This window comes from Dermacentor variabilis, chromosome 1 (assembly GCF_050947875.1).
Source record: "Dermacentor variabilis isolate Ectoservices chromosome 1, ASM5094787v1, whole genome shotgun sequence".
In the NCBI taxonomy this organism is placed as follows: Eukaryota; Metazoa; Arthropoda; class Arachnida; order Ixodida; family Ixodidae; genus Dermacentor; species Dermacentor variabilis.
In genome coordinates, this window is record NC_134568.1 from 9,379,358 (window position 1) to 9,399,869 (window position 20,512).

The window sequence follows — 20,512 nt, forward strand, 5'->3', positions numbered from 1 at the left end:
ACTATTTGGTTTCTTTAGAACGGTAAGCAGCTAGAGTGAGGGAAGGCCCGATAAGTACACGCGAGCTGATTTAATCTTTATTCATCTTTCGCGACTGCGTCTTTTCTGGCTTATGAAGCCTCCTCTCGCGATGAGACTGACTGTTCTGATACTGCAAAAGTACAATTGACTCATTCGCATCGACCTAATTTTCTTTAGTGTCCCATGGCCTCTGAGATTTCGTCGTATTGCGTGTGAAAGATGCGCCACAATCACGGAGGCCATGCAAAACTGTGATTTTGCAATGTGCCATCGTAGTGTTCCGAACGTTGTGAAATTGGAAAGCGCTTGGTGAAAGCTGAATGCTTGTGCATCACTTCATAAGTTATATACCATAGCTTTATGTAGTGCGTTTGTACTCCCATAAACTTGGAGCCGTATCATGCACTTACTTTCGTCCCACCAGTTCGATCATGGTTCGATGCTGCGTGTCGCAAATTTACATTACATGAGAAAGCCTGAAGATTATTTGCACCTTGTTTAATAATACGTACCTAAAGTTTAGATTGCACAAGCAAATCACGTTACCTACAGTTACTGAATTGCATTGACTTCTAGCGTCCTCTTTGCAGATTGAAACTGCAGCAGCGTTGCGTACGTCACGAACGCTCCCACCGCTTTTCCGGCCGGAACTGCCGGAAACACCTTTCGGAAACTACACCACTGAAACTGCGCGCAGCAGCAAGGGCAGCAAGCTTCTGGTCGTGTTGGTCACAGTTTCGTGCGTAACATGGTCACTTCCGGATAACGCGAACTGCTGTGACTTGGTCTGCGGCTTCGTATCTACAGCGAAACATCAATCGGCGCGCGGCGGCGAGATGAGCTTCCTTTTGTAAGTTATTCTGCGCTCGAGCGCGGTCTTCGATGGGCTTGAACGGCACCTTTGCACGCCTTTGTTGTCTGGAGTGGGGAAGCGCCGTGTTGTCGTCTCTCGCGAGCTACTATTTTCAGTGCGGTGATTAAACGTCGGTTGATAGGCTTAGATCAGCTGAAGTTGAGCAGACAAGTTACGAGAAAGCCCCTCTACCTTATGCGCCTTACACTGTGTCGTGATTTGTAACGGAACTGCACATGTATACACTATGAACTGTACGTAGACGTCGCGCGCAAAGTAGCCAATCCCTTACCTGCTGTGTTCGTTTCGGAGCGCCTTCATGTTCCGAAACGAACTGAGCGGGTTTGTGATGTTTGGTTGTTACGACTGAATGAACGTATTTTGCTGCAAGCTTGACCAGAATTTTGCGTGACTGTACCTACATTCACAGCAGGGTTTCATACTTCCTGTGTTTCAGATATGCGCGTACGAAGGAGGTTACTCGTGTCGCACGCAGTATGCGTAATTCATACTTTCAGCTAACGGGTACTTTTGCTGCAACGCCTGGCGATGTTCTGGCTGGTACATATGGTTAACCAACATCGAAAAAGTAAACTGTGCAAGTGAACATACTGTTTTAGCCACTTTTCAAACCATGTTGATGCATTTAAATACGTACAAAGTGCATTCTACAACGATACGGACAGGTCCTCTATTGAACTATGGTCGTTGCGTTTTATTCACTTTCTTTACTTGCTTAGCACACTGATCTCACATTTTAGCACTTGCTGAACACCTTGCGAACTGCCTGCATTCTTTTTCATTCTGAAAGCTTGCCTCTTGTGTCAGACACGCCTGTTGAGGTGCAGTCGACGTCCGTTTGGCAATGAACTGAAGATGGTTTGGCGATTGTTGAACGTTTTAGTTTTCACTTCGTGAGTAGTTCTTTAAATAAAAGTTCAATTTTGATAGCGGGGGCTAGTGTCCTCGGTCAGGTGCGTCAGCTCCTTTCCGCGCTTTTTGGCGAAACATGTTCCGTATAAGGTAACAGGAAAGCGTCTACGAGGTCTGTTGAGCGCGGTGCAAGTAATCGCACGCGCCCCCCGTCGTTTTCAAGAAGTTTTGGCAAACCGTTTCGGTGAGGAGTCATGCGAACGAAGCCGGTGTGCGCGAGGTGACGTTAAGCCGCCGTCACACTTCGGTACACAACGCGCGGCGCGTATGGTTGCGTTTTCTTTACCTACGCGCGGCTTTTGGTGGTGAAGCCCTGCGCTCTTCCCCCCGCGGCCATTACCATCCCCACCAGTGTGTGTACAAAGACACGGCGCTTCTCGTGATAAACTTTGCTGACCTGTGCCCGGCTGGCGGAGGACAGCCAGTTTCGTTGCCAAAAATAAGCCGGCCGAGCGTCGACTCCCCGTTGTCGAAAGTCGGCACCCGTCGTGAGGCGGCGACGCCGCAACATTGTTGTCACGAGTCGTAGGTGCTGGAGTGACATTTGGAAATAGGCCGAAGGCAGGATGCGGTGTGGTGCTGCATTCTAGAGTTAAATGCTTGCAATCGCGGCCAACGACTCCCGAAAACTGCGAGCCTGCAGCGCGACGGCTTCCCGTTGAGCACATAACACGAATAATTCGTCGGGTAAATATTTGATAAATATCTAGTCTATCAATCAGCGTAGCGTACTCATGGCGTATTCGTCTGGTCGTTTCAGAGCACTCCAGCAGTGGTTGAAAGGTCGTGTAAGCGTGTTACGAACCTTTACTGTCTTGTACAACCTTGGTGATGCCGCTACAGTGCTATGAAATGGCCTGTGCAGTGCCATCAGTAGTTGGGTAATGTAGTGAAGTGCGCACATGGGCTTCACTTGTTGAGAGGTGATGTGACGGGAAGTGGGCAAGTGCAGCATTGTACACTGCATGTGCTGCCTCTGTTCAAAGCAGCATAAGCAAATGGAAAGACTGCAGAAACTGTTATAGTGAGGAAAAATGTGATGTAAGCATAACTAATAATAGTATGAAGAGTGCAATATAAGCTTGTATATAAAACTTGTAAGTGTAAAAGGTAGAGGCACTATAGTGACTTGAACAGAGCATGTGGAAATCGTGATTGAGAATGTGGGTAACTTAGGATGCCACATAGGAACTTTGTTCTTATTTTTGTAACTTCAGTGGTGCTTTAAGTCTACAAAATGCTGGAACCTGTGCGCACTGGAACTAACTGTTAGTAGAGGTTAAAATGTATAAAAGCTGAAAGCCTGCCTCCGTGAGCTTCAGTCATGTGGCTTTTATCAAGTTGCTTATGTAATACGATTGTAACACAGCGCACTCTTGATAGCGATCAAGCCTGATCCGGATCAAATTTCTCGGTCACGATTGGTTCCTGTGCACAAGGGAGCCAATCGCGGTCCAGTATTTCAATCTGGATTGGGCATGATTGTGATCAAAAGTGGCCGTATGACGCCGGTATAAAGGAATGCAGTGACAGGAAGCTGCAGCAAAAGTGAAAAGCTTGGTTATTTAAGGTTACAGTTGAACCTAAGCACTGAATTAACTAATGAAGACTGTATGAGCAAGTACACTTGGAAGTTTAGTGCTTGTTTGTGTTGTATTTCCCGGATACGATGTTTAGCCTCGACTGGAGTCTTTTGCCTCTATCTTTGCTTGCACGCTTAAGAGTGTTGAGACCTAGTAGTCCCACTTTCACCAGTGCCTGTTATGTCTTCCTTATCTGTGTTCCCTCGGGCTACTTGATACATGCTGCACTGAACATGAGCCACAGTCCTGAAAAGCAGAGCCCAGAATCAATGAGGTCATCTGCCCAGCTATCGTAAGGGTTGTCTGGCCACAGTCTGGCAAGTTCAGTCAAGAGCAGAGATGAGTATTATATTTGTAGGTGTGATAAATGTGCCTGTGGGTAGAGACACGAGATAAAGTTTTAACTTTGTTTGAACCCACTCCTTTTGCATATGAATACTGCTTACTGTGCTGCAGGTTGGAGAGCATTTTATAATGTGAAAGCTTGCAACTGCTTTGTGTCATTTAGATGTTCAAGGAGTTATTGTGGGTCTAAATAGACGTTTCACCTGCAGGATATTTTGTAGCCAGGACATCACTTTAATGTAGAAATTTGCTTTATGTATCCTTAAATATTTTGAATGTATTAATTGAAAAAAAGAATTGTTTTATTTCATTCAACAAGCATTATCCGTTTAGTAGTGTATTTGTTGGTTGTTTGTTCCTTGTGCCTTTTCTTGTATATGCAGTTGGGAAAGCTTCCTAATTTTATTTTCAGTGAAGGTCTCTTGGCTTTTGCCAGTTTGGCATAACTTAATTTGGCATTCTTCTCAATTCACTAATTCAATGGTTCTGATTGGCACCCTTACAAACACCTGTGCAGGGGAAAGGTTGTTGATGTAATCTCTTAAGCACAGAGCATTGTGGCATTTAACGAAGAAAGGAGCCATGGCCAATTGCATACTTGCCTATCGGCCACACTACTGTCTTCTGAAATCTGAGAAGGATCAAACATGTAATGGCAGAGTGACTGAGAATTGAGCAAGTTGGTAGGAGATTCGTCTTACTGAAAGACAGGCGTGGGAACACCAACACAAGGCTTTGTCTTCCTTCTTTTTCATCATCATGCGACCATTCAGTTCATAGTTGTTGATAGTTTGTATATAGTTTGTATAGTTGATAGTTTTGACCACCGTTTAAGGGGGAGTGAAACTTTGAAAAGTGGTATGGAAGAATTGAAATCGGATTAGTCATGAACATGGTTGTGCATTTTAATTTCTTTATATTGTATCAGTTACAGTTTGGCTGTCTATAAAGCTGAAAACCTTTATGAAAAACCTTTATGTGAACGCTATTTTATAACATTCGCATTCTTAGGGTACTAAACACACTTTCCCGGGGCTGCCTTTCTATGTAGCTGTTTCTAATCATTTTCCCACCTACTTGGGTCACTGGGTAGTTCATGGCCATTTGGTAGTCAATCTGATACTGTGGAACAGAGTTCACAGTCAACCAGTGAACCATTTTGGGTCACATAGTATGTGGCAGTTAGTACATATGTGCCACTCTTCAACGAACCTCTTTCATGGAAACATGGGTCACTCACTGTAAATGCAGTAGTGGGTATGCACCACTATTCAATGAAACTCTTTGACCCCAACTTGGAGCGCTGTGTATGTGCCACTTGTTCTGTGCTGGTCTTCAATGAACGTCTTTGATGCCAACTTGGGTCACTGGATATCTGCCAGAATGTGTGTGCCGCTCTTCAATGAATGTGTAATGAATCCTGAATTGAATAATTATCATTCCTGAATAATGAATGTCTAATGAACCCTTTGACCCAAGTTGGCATCAAAGAGGTTCATTGAAGATGAGCACAGAACAGATGGCATATACCCAGTGCTCCGAGTCGGTGTTTAAGTCTCTCATTCAACAGCAGTACCTGCCCAGTCCTGCATCGACAGTCACCCAAGCCGGCATGAAAGAGGTTTAAGAGCAGCACATATGTACACATTGCCATATACTCAGTGGCACAAGTTGGTTTCGAACCCTGTTCCCTCAGCACAGCAACCCAATGCACTACACATTCGACCATAACTACCCAGCGATCCAGGTACGAGGGAAAAAGGTTAGAGACCTACACAACCCTCAGAAAATGTGTGAAGTACGCTAAGAATGCTAACATCATTAAAAGAATTTCTTCGATGCTGGGCAGAATCAAGCCCACGTCACGCGGGTTCCTCAAGGACAGCAGCCCGACACTTTAGCAGGCTGTGCCACAAATGCACTGGGTATGTGCAACTTTTCAGGGCGCCTCTTGCCAACTTGGGTCACTGAGTATGTGCCACTAGGTGTGCGGCAAGAAAAGGAACAATTCTCAGTGTCTGCACACACCAGTGCGCCACACTTCTCGTGTCAGAGGCCATGTGCAGACTTCTCGGCAGCGCCACTAGATTGTGCAACGTGTCCAAAAAGAAGCACCAGAGTGGAGCCCGGCTACCGCATGACACATTTCTGAGCGTTCACACGCGCCATCATGCCATGCTGTTTGAAGGCCACCCACAGATTTCGCAGCGGTGCCGCTAGATGGCACAGAATGACGCAGAATAATTGTACCAATTATTATTTAAATTTTTTTTTCAAGATTTATTTCATAACAAATAAAAAGCTGGCTTAAGAAAAGGATTTCCTTTACTTGCTGTTTCTAGTTTTGGCTTTCAGGTGTCCTTGTGTAGTTTTCCTGGCCCTGTAACAAAATGACAGCACTACTTGGCTTAGCAACACAAGAGAAGAAGCTCCACATGTGCAAGCGCGTTCACGTAGCTTTGGCTATGCTGCCACAGAAAGTTGTCATCGGGTGTAGCGCAGCTCATTGAGGTATCTTCTGCTGTTTGTGCAGTTCGTGGCTCTAGGCTTGTTGAAATGTATAAGGTCTTCTATTTTATGGAGTTTATAATGCTAGGCATAACCTTGAGAGACAGAAAGAGAGCGGTTTGGATCAGAGAGCAAACGGGTATAGCCCATATTATAATTGACATTAAGAGAAAAAAAGTGGGGCTGGGCAGGTCATGTAATGCGCTGGTTAAATAACTGTTGGACCATTAGAGTTACAGAATGGGTACCAAGAGAAGGGAAGCACAGTAGAAGACAGCAGAAGACTAGGTGGTGCAAGGAAATTAAGAAATTCGCGAGTGCTAGTTGGAATCGGCTGGCACAGGACAGGGGTAATTGGAGATCGCAAGGAAGGGCCTTCGTCCTGCAGTGGACATAAAATAGACTGATGATGATGTGCCTTATATGCTGCCTAATGTGGATATCTATTTATGAAGCGTCACTCTGCTATGACGTAATAGTTCTGCGGAAACCCGCAAGGTGGAGAGAAGTAATTAATGACGGGAAAAATGAACTGGTGGATGTCTGATTTTTCCCTTCATCACTCTGCTATATTTAATGCCAAAATGTCAACTGCTATGAGCACTTGAATACTAATTAGGTGTTTGCTTTAAAAGTGTACTACCCTGTACATTAGAAGGTGCAGCAAGGCTTCTAGATCCTAAGATGCACAAATACTAAGAAGGTAGTAAGTCCTGGTTGCGCAAAAAGAGTACAGTTTGCCGATTGTGCACGATGTGCTGTGTATAGAATCGATTTGTCTTGTGACAAATATGTTGGACAAACGGAATGCTGTTTTAATGACAGGCTGCACGAGCATAGCAATAATGTTAAAAAATGAGATCGCAGCTGGTGGTTTTCTTGCTTCTCATTGCAAGAGCTGTGGCTACACACCTGACTTCAACAGATGTGCAGTCATAGTACATCATCATAATCAGCTAACATGTGAAATAAACAAAGCTGAAGCTATAGCAAGATTTGGACAGATGTGTATAAGCTCGCAGTCTGTAGCTTTATCATGTGTGTTGTTTGCACTGAGTATACAGTAAACTCTCAGTTGTACAAACGTCTGTTTAACAAATATTTCAGAATAATGAATTTTTAGAAAATCCCCAGCGATTTTCCTAGTCATTTCATGAAAAAATATTCCAGTTTAATGAATTTCTGAATAGCGAATATTTCAGTTGAACAAACTTGATTAGGGGACCCAGGCTCATTTTTCAATCAGTTCAACGAAGTTTTGCGCTCTGCAGCGCTAGCGTAGCTGATGCCCGCCGCCCCCAAATCACCCCTCCAGCGGCAGCTATGTGCAGTGTGACAGTGCGACAGTGAACTTGATACCTGTGCTGAGCTATCAGATCTGGAAATTGTTTCCATTGTTCGTCCCGAAGAAGAAGAATGCGATGAGGAATATATGCAATGTCTGAGGCAGGTTCAAATCCTGTAATTCTAGCCGAGGCTGTAGGATGCCTTGGAAAGTTGCCAGACTTCATGTCTCGGCAACGAGCTTCGCCAGAGGAAATGCACAAAAACATAGACTCTCTGGACAGCTTTGTTACTTCTTGTGCTTTAGGAGCACCAGTGCAAATAAAAATTATATATATATATTTTTTTTCTTCAATATAAGGTAGGCAGCAACGTAACTGTTACACACTTCGCATATATTGATGTACATAAATCCATAAATTGCATTTCACACTTTTAACTCTATGTCTGCTGTGCCCTATGCTGTTCTATGTTCTAGTGAATATTCAGCTTAGTGGACTTTCAGTTAAGTGAACTATTTCCTTGGGTCCCTTGAAGCTCACTCAAGTGAGAGTTCACTGTATAAGCCTTCACAGGGCCATGGCGGGCACATTTCGATGGGGGTGAAATGCAAAAAAACACCCATGTACTTAGATTTAGGTGCACATTAAAGAACCCTGGGCAGACCAAATTATTCCGCAGCCCCCCCTACTACGGCGTGCATGCTCATAATCAGATTGTTGTTTTGGCATGTAAAGCCCCATAATTGAAATTGAGGTTCACAAAATCAATCGCTTGGGAGTTAAGCATCCCCCTGTGTCTCCTGTTTCGTCATGCTCATCTTGTAACCTTAACTCTTTCTAAGATGTTGTAATTCACAAAAACATTGTAGAGAGTGTTTCAATTAATGATTCTAACTGTGGGAAGTGCTTTAATGTAGTAATTTTGTGTGTGGAATGCCATTTAGAAGTCTATGAAATATGTCATATCCAGAAAAATATTATAATATCCAAGAATAAGAAGACTCAGGAACTTTTGTTGAGCTTCCTTTATTTGTTTTTAGATTTTCATAGGTCATCATTGAATGTAAAGGAGGGGACAAAATCCTATTTATGTTGATGAACATTTTTGCAATAATAATTTTTCAAAATTGTTGCTCACTCACCAGAGTTAATGAGAGGCATGGTATTCCCTGTGCATGCAGCGGGGGTCGCTCCTCAAAGACCTTCAAGCCAAAGAAGAACATCCCAGAGGGAACACACCAGTATGACCTGATGAAGCAGGCTGCAGCCACGCTGGGCTCAGGCAACTTGCGGCTCGCTGTCATGCTGCCTGAGGGGGAGGACCTCAATGAGTGGGTGGCTGTCAACACAGTGGACTTCTTCAACCAGATCAACATGCTGTATGGCACGGTGACAGAGTTCTGCACTGAAGGCAGTTGTGCAGTCATGTCGGCAGGCCCCAAGTACGAGTACCACTGGGCCGACGGACAGACAGTCAAGAAACCCATCAAGTGCTCAGCCCCCAAGTACATCGACTACCTCATGACGTGGGTGCAGGACCAGCTCGACGACGAGGCCCTGTTCCCCTCCAAAATAGGTGTGTGGCCACTCGCCACTTTATTTTTTTTCCTTTGCTTGTGCCCACAACTCTAGAAACAGGAAGGATAACACTGTTTTCTGCCTTGTCAGACATGTTAATGTTAACGCAGTTATGGCTGGTACTGTGGGGTTGCTACCTTCTTCTACCAACACAAGAGTACCACGAAGGGTTGGCAAAAGTTGAGTGAAACCTTGGCATGGACCTACATGTTGGAACTTGAGGCACCATAGCACTATTAGGGAAAGCAGTAACAATTCTAGATTGCATAATGACAAGTGCAGCCTTAACCACACTTGTCACTCATATTATTCTTTTGTTTATCAAGCCAATATTCACGTGGTTCATGCTTCCTGAACTGTAGAATACAATAATTGCTATATGATTTCGTGGGTTCTTGTTGGAGTGCTTTGGTCGTACTGTACACATCAAGCCAAGTTCTTTTTACCCAAGCCAAATCAAGTTTCGAAAACAAAACTACACATTTACATTTGATGCACAATCCAGCATGTTTCCATAGCCGTGTTCGCCCTTTTGATTTCAAAAGAATGTCTCTAATGATGCTTCAACAAAGGCACACAACAGTGCACAGTGCAAATGCGGGCACAGTGCAGCAGGGAGCAACTGACAGCCTATTCCCATTGCCATGTTGCATTTGCCTCAACAAGTAGCAAGTTGCAGGATAAACCAGTAGTGCTTGTGTGGTAGTGTTGGCGCACGTTTATGGCACAGTGACTCAGCAGCATTTCGTGTCACGGAGAGACCACCAAACTCTGGTTACTCACTGGCAGACTCGCGCACATAAAGAAGCACTTATTGCCTCGGAGACAGTGCCGCTTGTAAGCATCAACTTACATTCGTAATATGCACAGAAAAAAGCACGAACACCAATCAAATATATATATATAGAATGGAATTTTGAACAATAATTATGGTGCACTTAACAGCCGACTTACATAGGTCAATGTGTAGTCTCGTGGTGGGACCACAACACTAAGTACAAAAGTTTCACACTAGAATCTTGCAGCATACTTATTTTACAACTTTTTGTGCCAAGTTAAAATGACACTTCCTATTTAATCCACAAATAGCATGTTCAATTCTATCACTATAATTTATAGTCTTTTTCATTTCTGCCAAAATCTCATGACACGTTTGGTGCGGTTGTCAGAAAGGGTAGCAGAGTTTCTGGCTGGGCAAGTTAGTGCATACTTGTGAAGCAACAGGAAGCCAGTCTCATCAATTTCTTTCCTCGTGTAAGCATCAGTTCACTGGTTTCCTGTTTGTTCTCAAATACTGCAGGGAACCTGCTCATGAATATTTTCTAGGAAAAGAAATTTGAATGAGCCTTGGATCAAGGGAGTAATCTTTAATCAAATGGCTGCCACTTCCTCTCTTTTTCGGCGTCCAGCAAACAGTGTTGAAAGCTGTGCCTGTGTGCAAGGACATTTTCCACGCTCTACCTGTCATCACATCCAGCCTTTGTACGAGGGTCGTTCAAGTCAATCTGGTACTTTTCTTAAAAACAAATAGAAGAACAAATTTCAAAGTGTGGAAAGTGGATTTATTTTTCCACACAACCTTCAGGTACAGTTATACACTTATCCCAGCGTCCAACAAACGCCTGAAATGCTTCAGCATAGAAATATTTATTATTACGATGGAACCATTGTAGGACGCCATTTGTCACTTCATCATCAGTGTTGGAAATGTTTTCCTCCAAGGAATTCCATCAGGGGCCCAAACAGGTGGAAATCACTTGGTGCTAAGTCAGGACTATAGGGGGGGGGGGGGGAGGGTAATATCTGCCAGCCAAGTTTCTCGATTGTTTGGAATGTGCGTTGAGCAGTTGCGGTCGTGCATTGTCTTGCAAAAAGACCACATCCCTTGTGACCAAACTCTGACGTTTCTCCCGTAAACTCATGTGCACATCACGCAGAACACGGCAGTAATACTCACTGTTGATAGTGACACCATGGGGTAAAAAATCAACGTAAATGATTCCCTGTTTATTGCAGAATACCCTTCCCATCACTTTACCAGCAGACGCAGCTGTTCGAAATTTCTTTTCTTGGGGGGTGGTGATTCCGTATGCTTCCACTGCATCAATGCTCTTTTGGATTCTGGGGTGAAATGGGGAACCCACCTTTTGTCACATGTCATGATGCTATTCAGAAAATCCTGGGCTTCCCTTTCATAGCGTTACTTCAGTTCTCTACAGACTTCAACTCTTCTCTGTCTGTCAAAAGCAGACAGCTGTTTTGGGACCCAGCGTGCACTCATTTTCCGGAACAACAAATGATCATGAATTATTGTGTTCACTGTTCCTAACGACAGATTACACACCCTTGCAATTTTACGACAGGTTACGCAATGATTGTCCACAATCAGCTGCTCCTCACGCAGAATGTTCTCAGGAATGACTATTGTGAGCTGTAATCCACCACGATCAGGATCGTCAGTAATAGAGATAAGGCCATCTCTGAAACGCTTACACCATTCAAATGTCTTAGTGCAACTGAGTGTCACATCACCATACTGAGCCTGGTCTTCTGTAAATTTCAGCATGTTTTACGCCCTCATTAACAAAAAACTTCATCACAACACGCTGTTCCACGTAGACGTTCGCACTGTTGCCCGCCATCTTGAATAACAGTCCATCCAGAAGGGCGGTAAATGAGCGCCATCTACCAGTAGCAGGACACAGGTACCAGTTTCTACTGCATACAAAACCTCCAGCCTAGGCACCCATTTAAAATGGGAAAGAAAGAAAAAGTCCTATTGAGTTGAATGACCCTCGTATAAGCACTATTATGAGATTGTGTAGCACAGTAAGACTTGTACATAACAAATTACATGTAGTTAATTACTAGTAATCAGTTACATTATATTGTAGTTCTGTAATTGACTGATTACTTTTCTGGCTCATTAATGCCCACTATAATTCAACTACATTATTTAGCAAGCAAATTATGTGTACTGAGTTACGCACTTTATTGATGAGACAAGCAAGGACACAGTGTAACAGGCGACACAGCTTTGAGAACTCTAATTGGCGGGAACTACAATAGAACTCCTGTGGTCGTGCCATGCAGCAGCCTCGCAAAGGCTCAGGTTCAGACTGGCACACCCGGCCGCTGACTATTAGTTTCCTCATTTTAACTCTTCACCAGATTTTCGCCAACAAATTGAACGAGTGCTGTGATGTGGCTCGATAGTGAGGCCACTTCAGACGTTGACACCAGCAGGTCATCTACACATGATTTTTCCAATTTTTTATTGGCCTTACCAAGAGTGCCTTCTCCTAAGTCCCAGCAACACTAAAAAGCTGCGCTTCATGAGGTCTCAGACCTGAGTATCGCAGCATTTATTAACCACCATCTTGTGCACAAGGTGTTCGTACGTTACAACACGGCTCTTCTTCCAGCATGCGCATCGAGCAAGATTTTAGTGTCGCTACAGATGCCTTTACATGAAAGTGAGAGGAAATAAGCGAAGACATTTTTGAAAAAGTATTCTTAGTGAAGATAAGCATCATGTGAAGGGGCTGCAGAGGATGCATTGGAAAATCCAGGTTAACTCATTCTAGATTTACTGTATTTTTGCAAGGTTAACAAAAGTTAGGAGGAAAGTAATGTAAAAGTAATCAATTACTTTTTAGTAACTGCTCATTTACTTGCATAGTCGAGTAATTGGTAACTGTAATCAGTTACATTTGTGAAAGAAGCAATTGTAATTGCAATCGGTTTTCTTTTTTTTTTTTTGTAACAAGTACAGTCACCTGTAAAAGTTTACAAGGCATGGATTTCACAGCAAATGCGAATTTCTGCTTTTTTAAGGCATAGCACTTTGAATTTAATGGATCAAAGTATAGTTAGCAAAAACTACTATGGGTCAAAGCTTTTTATTAGAAGCTACATGCACAGGCTTTTCAGAAATTTGGCTCTTTCACAAATCCCGCGCCTCGAAAACTTTTTGCGGTTGACTGTACAAGTCCGAGCACAACCCTCCATCCTATCACCTGATCTCTGAGGACTGAATATTGGTGCATTGGTATAGTTCTCCCCTACTGGATGCTGCCATCGCCCTTTGAGTGATCACTTTTACGAGTGGCACGGATTAGCTGTGACATCTATAATAAATCTATCCTTTTAGTCAACATGTTTAAACCTGCATAAGAGCAAGGAAAAAAAAGAACAAAGTGATGGGGGTTTAAAAGATCAAGAAAAGGGCAGGCAGCCTTTTCAGTGAAATTGTTGGCTCCCAACTGCGTCTGCGGAGATAACATTGTGCTCAAGTGTTCATGGCAGTGCTATTGTCTAGTGACTAAGCAAGTTCATCTACAGTGTGCAAGAGTTCCTACAGGTTTCCTTGCAAGGGCATTATTACTAAGTATCAAAGATACATCAAAGATAGGATGTGCATATGCAATGGGAATTGTAGAGGGCCTTCCCAACGAGTGCTCTCTGGGCATTGCCATTATACAATGCTTTCTTGGACTGTTCCAAGCTCACATAAGCACACAAGCTCAGAAACACTATGGACAGTGGCAGCACGCATGCTCATGTATCCATGTAACAGTTCAGAGGACATTTTTTCTCTCTGTGATGGCAAGTGCTGCAACTGAGTGCAAGGAACCTTATTTGTCTGCTGAATACTGCCTTCAAAAAATTTTATTAGGCTCTTATGTGCTTTGTCAAACCTTAACTAATAACTTAACGCTTGGCATCGTAAGCACGTTAAAGGGGATGTAGGTATAGTACTCGGGGCTCCAGTGGCCACCATCCAGTCTACAAAGAAAGAAAAGGATGCAAATGGCATTTATTGCGGCAGTATGAGACTGACGTAAACGCCTCCCTAAGCACATCATCGTGGCAATCGATCAGCTCTACGACTCAGGAACTGTGAACACAGGGGCTTATTACAGCGCACATATTTTGAGGATGCCACTTGAGTTTTGCTGATACGAGCTGGTTCCTCATGTAGGTCCTGATAAGAGCTTGCCATAGCTATTCTTTACGCTTATCAGGCACGAAATCTGCAGGTTTGGTTCGATCCATTTTGTTGGCCCCATCAGGATCAAATTAATGGAAATCAACCACATACATTGAACCTTTAAATTGTGATTAAAGCAGCCGGTTATTTTAGCTTTAATCACAGTATAAAGGTTCAATGTATGTGGTTGATTTCCATTCATTCGATCCTGATGGGGCCAACAAGATGGATCGAATTATCTGGCAGGTTGAATTAAACAAAAACACCAAAACGCACCCCCGGATCAAACGCGTGCCCATTTTCTATGTGTCCGAAGCAAAAATCTAAAGTAGAAATGATATTAATGTTGCTAACCAAAGTATAGATCTAACGCGCACTCAATTTTTTAGCGAGAAAATGGGCAAGTCTAATAGGTTTTGCACAATGGCGGCCGGTTTACTAAAATCAGCATTGCCAAACGGTTTCATAAAGTCGGCCTTGCCGCAGTGAATTCGTGTTATGTAGTAAAGCATACAAACGTTGTGGAGCTAGTCTTGGTTTTGTATCTGATTGCACCACGCAAGAAATTTTCGAGCCAAATTTCTTGAAGGAAAAAAAAAGGTAATCTTTCGGATTGGGTAAATACTGTAATCGGACATTGTGAGCTACGGTTATTGATTGAAAATCTTCCAAGGGCAGGCCAAGTGTAGACTTTTTCGATAGGAGATTTTAAGTGTTTTCAACACATTCACTGTCCCTTAAGCTCCGCTGAGACAAACGCTGCCACTAAAGGGGTTGCAACTGGGTTCACCATAGGGGTGAAGTTCAAATTATCCAGGGAAGGCCAATTTTAAGATCAAAATAACAAAAGTTTGGGCCCATAGATATTGAGCACTGGCCAAGATCTTCGGTTGAGGTTGAATTACTAACCGAAAAATTGAATTAACGTCTACAGTATTTATAAGCTAATCATAAGGTATATAACTTGGACAATCATAAATGGGACAGCATGATTAAAAAGTTCTCTATTGCTGTTTGTAAGATCTGACTATGGAACGTTGTTCCACTTGCGCCAAGGATGCAGTATTCTGCTGTTAAATATTAACATCTGCATTTTCTAATTATGCTGGTCTGGTGTTTGAAACTGGAAGTGACCTACTCTGGAGCATTTGCAAATTCTCTTTTTAGTTTGACCTATTCGATCAAGGTTTCTTGAGGAACTTCGGTTTAGAACATGCCTTGTGTTTGCACTCGGCAAAAAGTTGTGTACTTGTCTGGCGAAACACTGTAGTATATCATTCAGTTGCAGTAACAGCTATTTTACCGTAGCTTTGGCTCATTCTATGTGCTGTGGAAATGCGTTAACAATTTGAAGCCTCAGCACTCCAAGATGTTTCAAGAGACTATTCCAGAGTTGGCATTGTTGTGACCATAACTATATGCAGATAAAACAAGCAGTTTAATATTCTTACATTTGTTTTGCTTTCTGAAATTATTGTTGCTAGAGTGCATCGTATTAGCATTTCAAATATTACACAATCGACTTATGCAATAGCTGTGATCCCAATTTTTGCCAGAATTTTTAGAGATATTCTTTTTCTGTTGTATTAGCCAAACACTGAACTTTAGAGATGAAAAGAGCTGTTGCCCAGTGAAAAAAGCTCCTGCAGGGGCGTCTGCGTCAGCAGGCGTTTGGTGTGTTGCGACACCACGTACCCAAGCACACGAGGGTTGGACCCTCCCTCGTGTAGCCGTGCGTGGCTTAGCCGTGTCCGAGGAAAAGGGAATCCTGGGGGTTGAGCCAGTGCCGGGTGCTTGGACCTTGACAGCCCCTCAGTGGCGGCAACACACCTCTTTAACCTCCGCTTCACGTAGATGGCGCCCTCGGACTGACCCACCCGGGGGAAATCGGTAGTTGGCTCTTCCTGTTCCCCTCACCAATCTTTGTCTTTCTCTCTCACTTTCAATTTTTCCTGTCTTCTACTCACTTCATTTTAAAGGGGAAAATCAGACATCCACCCGTTGGTAGCAACTGCTACAAAGGGAACCCATATGGGTTCCTTGAAAGAAAAGCCTCGCAGTTGAAGAAAAATTCGTCCTGGTCCGGGTCTCGAACTCGGGACCACCGCCTTTCTGGGGCAGCCGCTCTACCATCTGAGCTAACCAGGTGGCTAGCAGATGGTAGGGCGAAGTCGAATTTGTCAACAGCTTATTGAAGATTTCATTTTATCCAATAACATGTGTCTTTTAAACTCAGGTACGCCAACCTATTTCTCTCCTACTTCACGGAATTTCAGTTGCCTAGATTTAGCCTTTTGCTCACCATGTATATTTAGTGATTTTAAATTGGAAGTCCTGAACACCTCATATGGCAGCGATCATCAGTCCTCCAGGTTGCCAAAAGGCACAACAATTGCCACCGTGGTACGATTTCACACAGTTATGTGACTGGACATTAACACATTTAAAGAAAACAGACACATCACACGAACACATTCTACAAGAATTCCGTGCTTTTCAGGACAAATATCAAAATAACATGAAACTTTACACTGATGGCTCTAAAACAAAAGAACACGTGGGTGTAGGGGCCGTTACGGAAAATTGGGAAACAAGTATTCGTTCACCAAAACATGCCTCTGTTTTCACTGCTGAAGTTTATGCTGTATGGGTTGTAGTTAAAAAAAATTATCACTGACAAACACAAAAATAGTCATATACACTGGTTCCTTAAGTACACTAAAGGCTCAACATATGAAATCTAAGTATGAATCCCTGCTGGGGGATATTCTAAACATGGTGGCGCTAAACAAATACGGAAGATCAATTCGTTTCTGCTGGGTCCCAAGCAATGTTGGAATACCGGGTAATGAAGCAGCTGATAGATGCGCTTTGACAGTAGTGTACAAAGACATAACAAAAGTAACACTTCCATATAAAGATAGTATCTGTGCCATCAGGAAGGCCTTAACATAAAAATGACAACATGAATGGGGCCATTGTGCAGTCAATAAGCTACATCTCACTAAACCCATACTTGGTGAGTGGAAGTCGTGTAACCACCAGGAACGGTTCTTTGAAGTAGTTTTATGTCAATTACGCATTGGGCACACACACCTCACACACAATTACATTACTTACTTACAAAAGAAGATGCACCAACATGGGAGAAACGCCAAGAACCACTAACAGTTATGCTTATATTACTTGCGTGCACACATATAGAAGTACACAGATGAAACCTTTTGCGCAACTTGTATCACCTGAATGTACCTTTACACCCTGCTTTAATTTTAGTTGATCCAATAGTCCCATTACCTGACGTGTGTCAATTTCACACCGGCTTTTCACACAAAATTAGATTAATACAGCCTTTTTCTATTTAAATTGGATTTTACAAAACACTCCGTGTTTGGCACAGCATAGCCTTAGTTGCTTTTGCGTCACTAAACCGCATTTAACTGTGAAGAAAGCAACAAAACTAGTTTTTCATCTACAGACATAGTATTACATTTTATATGGTAGTTTCACTTTAAGGCTAACAGACTACATTCTGCAGAAGAAAAAATATTTCGCTATAAGAAAGTCTTTTGTCTGTATAAAGGAATCTGGTAGGCTGTATAAGGAACACAGTGGGGTATGTGAAATTTCTTGTGCATACTGCCGACGATGCATAGGCACTAGGGCCCAGAAATGACGTAACAAATTGCACAGCTTACATTTATTCACACATTAAAAAAGTTACATGCTTGACTTATGTTACAGCTAGCAGCAGTCTTACAGTCTAATTTTGCAATCATGCTCACTCCCTATTTATAGTGGGCATGTTTGTTTTGCAGAGGGTGTTTGGGCACTAGGGTAAAGAAGTGACCCCCTCTACTAATGGCCCTGCGCCGCTCGAGCCCATCCCACTCCTGCACTTCCTCCTGCTCTTGCCTCAATCTCCTGCACTTGTGCATCTTTTGGAGACGTCCGGACACGTTCCACTGCGGTCAGAGGGGGTGGATATCTCTGCATGGCTGTGCAAGTCGCCCCACACCATTTATGGACCGTATGTGTCAAATGCAGGGGGGCCGTAGCCGAGCAAGCATGAAATTTCTGCAACAAATTGCACTCTTGTAAGCCTTATAACTCTTGATGAAGACCAGTTGAGTTTGATAAATCATACCTACTATAGCATAGTGAGCTGTCTCAAATGCGATCAGTTCTTCGTGCTTAGATGAACAAATTAATTGCCGAGCTACCCCTATCTGAACGCGGCGCTGGGCGCAAGGCTAAATTTAGTTCCAATTGCGTATTGCATGGCGTGACAACAGCATCATCTGTGCACACAACACATGCATGATCGAGTAATGGCTTCTTTCCTTTTCACAGCCATACCAAAGTGAAGCTCATGACATCCATTCGCGCATTGAAATGTTTGCATACGTAATTTATGCAGCTAGTGGGTGTCCTACAGTTTAATCTTGCAATCGTGCTCGCTCCCTATTTGTAGTAAGCCTGACGTGGTCATAATTAGTTTGCACAAATTGACATCCCTTTGTCTTGCTGCACAAGTCTCTTCATGCCATTTCTGGACCCTGCATGTCAAATGTGGGGGTGCCAAGACCTAGCAAGCTGGAAATTTCAGCAAAACATTTCCCACTTGTAAGACAACTCTTGACGAGGACAGGTTTGAGTTTGATGGATTATACTTACTATGGCTGAGCGAGCTCTCTTAAAGGTACCAGTCCTGCTTGGATCGACTAATGTGTACTGCCAAGCTTTGTCTCTCTGAACACCAAGTGAGGGGATCAATTTAACCGCGATTGCGTCACCTGTGCACGCGACACATGCATGATTGAGTAATGGCTTCTTTCCTCTACACAATGATACCAAAGTGAGGTATGTGAGAAGTACTGGTGCAAATATATAAGCAATAATGCTATATCAGCTTTTCATTACATGTGGTATTAGCAAGCAAACCCCCTCTGACCGATTTTAGACTTTTCACATTAATAGCTGCATCCCTACATTTGAAGTACATAGCAAAGATTATTTATTTATTTATTTATTTAAAATACCCCTGAAGGCCCTCTGGAAGAGGGTATTTACATAGGGGGGAGGGGGGCATGCAAACATACTCTTATAACAATTTGTTAGAAAAACGCGACAATATACGCAAATACGACTCTGTGTAGTAAAATGAAAGTTTGGATAAAACTAAATTAGCACATAATTAGAAGAAATTAGAAAATTGAAGCGCATTGAATTCAGAATGCATCAAAGGCACTCAAAAGAGAACTGGAAACAATAACAGACAGCGAAGGTACCAGAGGAATGCAATATAGAAAACAACTTTTAAAAAAGGTACATTTTCACACTGCACAGAGACTTCACGTTCTGATATACGTACGCAGCATTTGTTGAAATTTATCGGGGTGAGCTTCAGTAGCCATGTCTGATGGTAGGTTATTCCAGTGGGGTATCGTTCTGGGTATAAATGATTGCGCGTAAAGAGCTGAGTAACACACTGGGTGGTTGACTTTAAAAGGGGGATCTTGGCGAGGGAAAATGACAGAGCATGACTGAAAGAAGTCATCATGCAAACGCTCGAGATGATAAAGTTTATGAAAGAGTGATAGCTGTGTTGGGGGGGGGGGGATCGTAATGATAAGGCATCCAATTTTGCTAGTTTTTTTAAAAAGATGTAACACCAGAGTACGGAGAATTATCTGAAAAGATAAAACGAGCAGCACGGCTTTGCAAAAGTTCGTTACGTACAATGTAGTCCTGGTTTGGATCCCAGATGGCACATGCATATTAAATTTTAGGCATGATTAATGTAGTATACGGAAGTTTAAGTGTGAAGGCACTTGCCTTAGTCTGTGTTTGATTAATCTAAACAGGCGGTTAGCAGATGCAAGAGTGACGTTGATGTGATGACGCCATGTTACATCAGATTGAAAATTGATTCCTAGCTATTTATACTTGGTATTAAGCTCAACAGTATTATTATCAAGAAAGTATGACATTGCAATGTGAGACGTGGAGCATGTAAATGACATGCATTTAGTTTTAGTACAATTAAGGGTCATTTGCCAGTCTGAACATCATGTATTCAATGCGTTTAGGTCTGATTGCAGTGCTTCATGGTCAGTGTCAGCAGAAATTTTACGGTAGGTAACACAATCATCGGCGAATAGTCTTACTCAGAACGACATGCAGTTAGGGAAATGGTTCATATGGACTAGAAATAGCAAAGGACCAAGCACGCTCACTGTGGAACACCGGATACAACTGGAATAAAGGAGGAGTTGCAGTTATTGATATTTGTGAGTTGGGTTCGATGTGACAAGAAATCTTTTATCCATGCAATGGACTTATGTGTGAATATTAAGATATTTTAGTTTCAGTAGTAGCCTGTGGTAAGGAACACAGCCAAAAGCTTTAG

At 42.9% G+C, this 20,512-nt stretch overlaps 1 protein-coding gene across 1 annotated transcript in view; it reads left to right on the forward strand.

The window, feature by feature from the left end:
* The first annotated feature begins 659 nt into the window (after window positions 1-659).
* LOC142575285 (MOB kinase activator 1B) overlaps window positions 660-20,512 on the forward strand; it is a 32,474-nt gene continuing 12,621 nt past the window's right edge. The window contains exons 1-2 of the mRNA XM_075684522.1: window positions 660-871; window positions 8,711-9,105. Of these exons, the coding sequence (XP_075540637.1) occupies window positions 858-871; window positions 8,711-9,105 (409 nt within the window). The 5' untranslated portion in view covers window positions 660-857. The remainder of the gene's footprint in view (window positions 872-8,710; window positions 9,106-20,512) is intronic.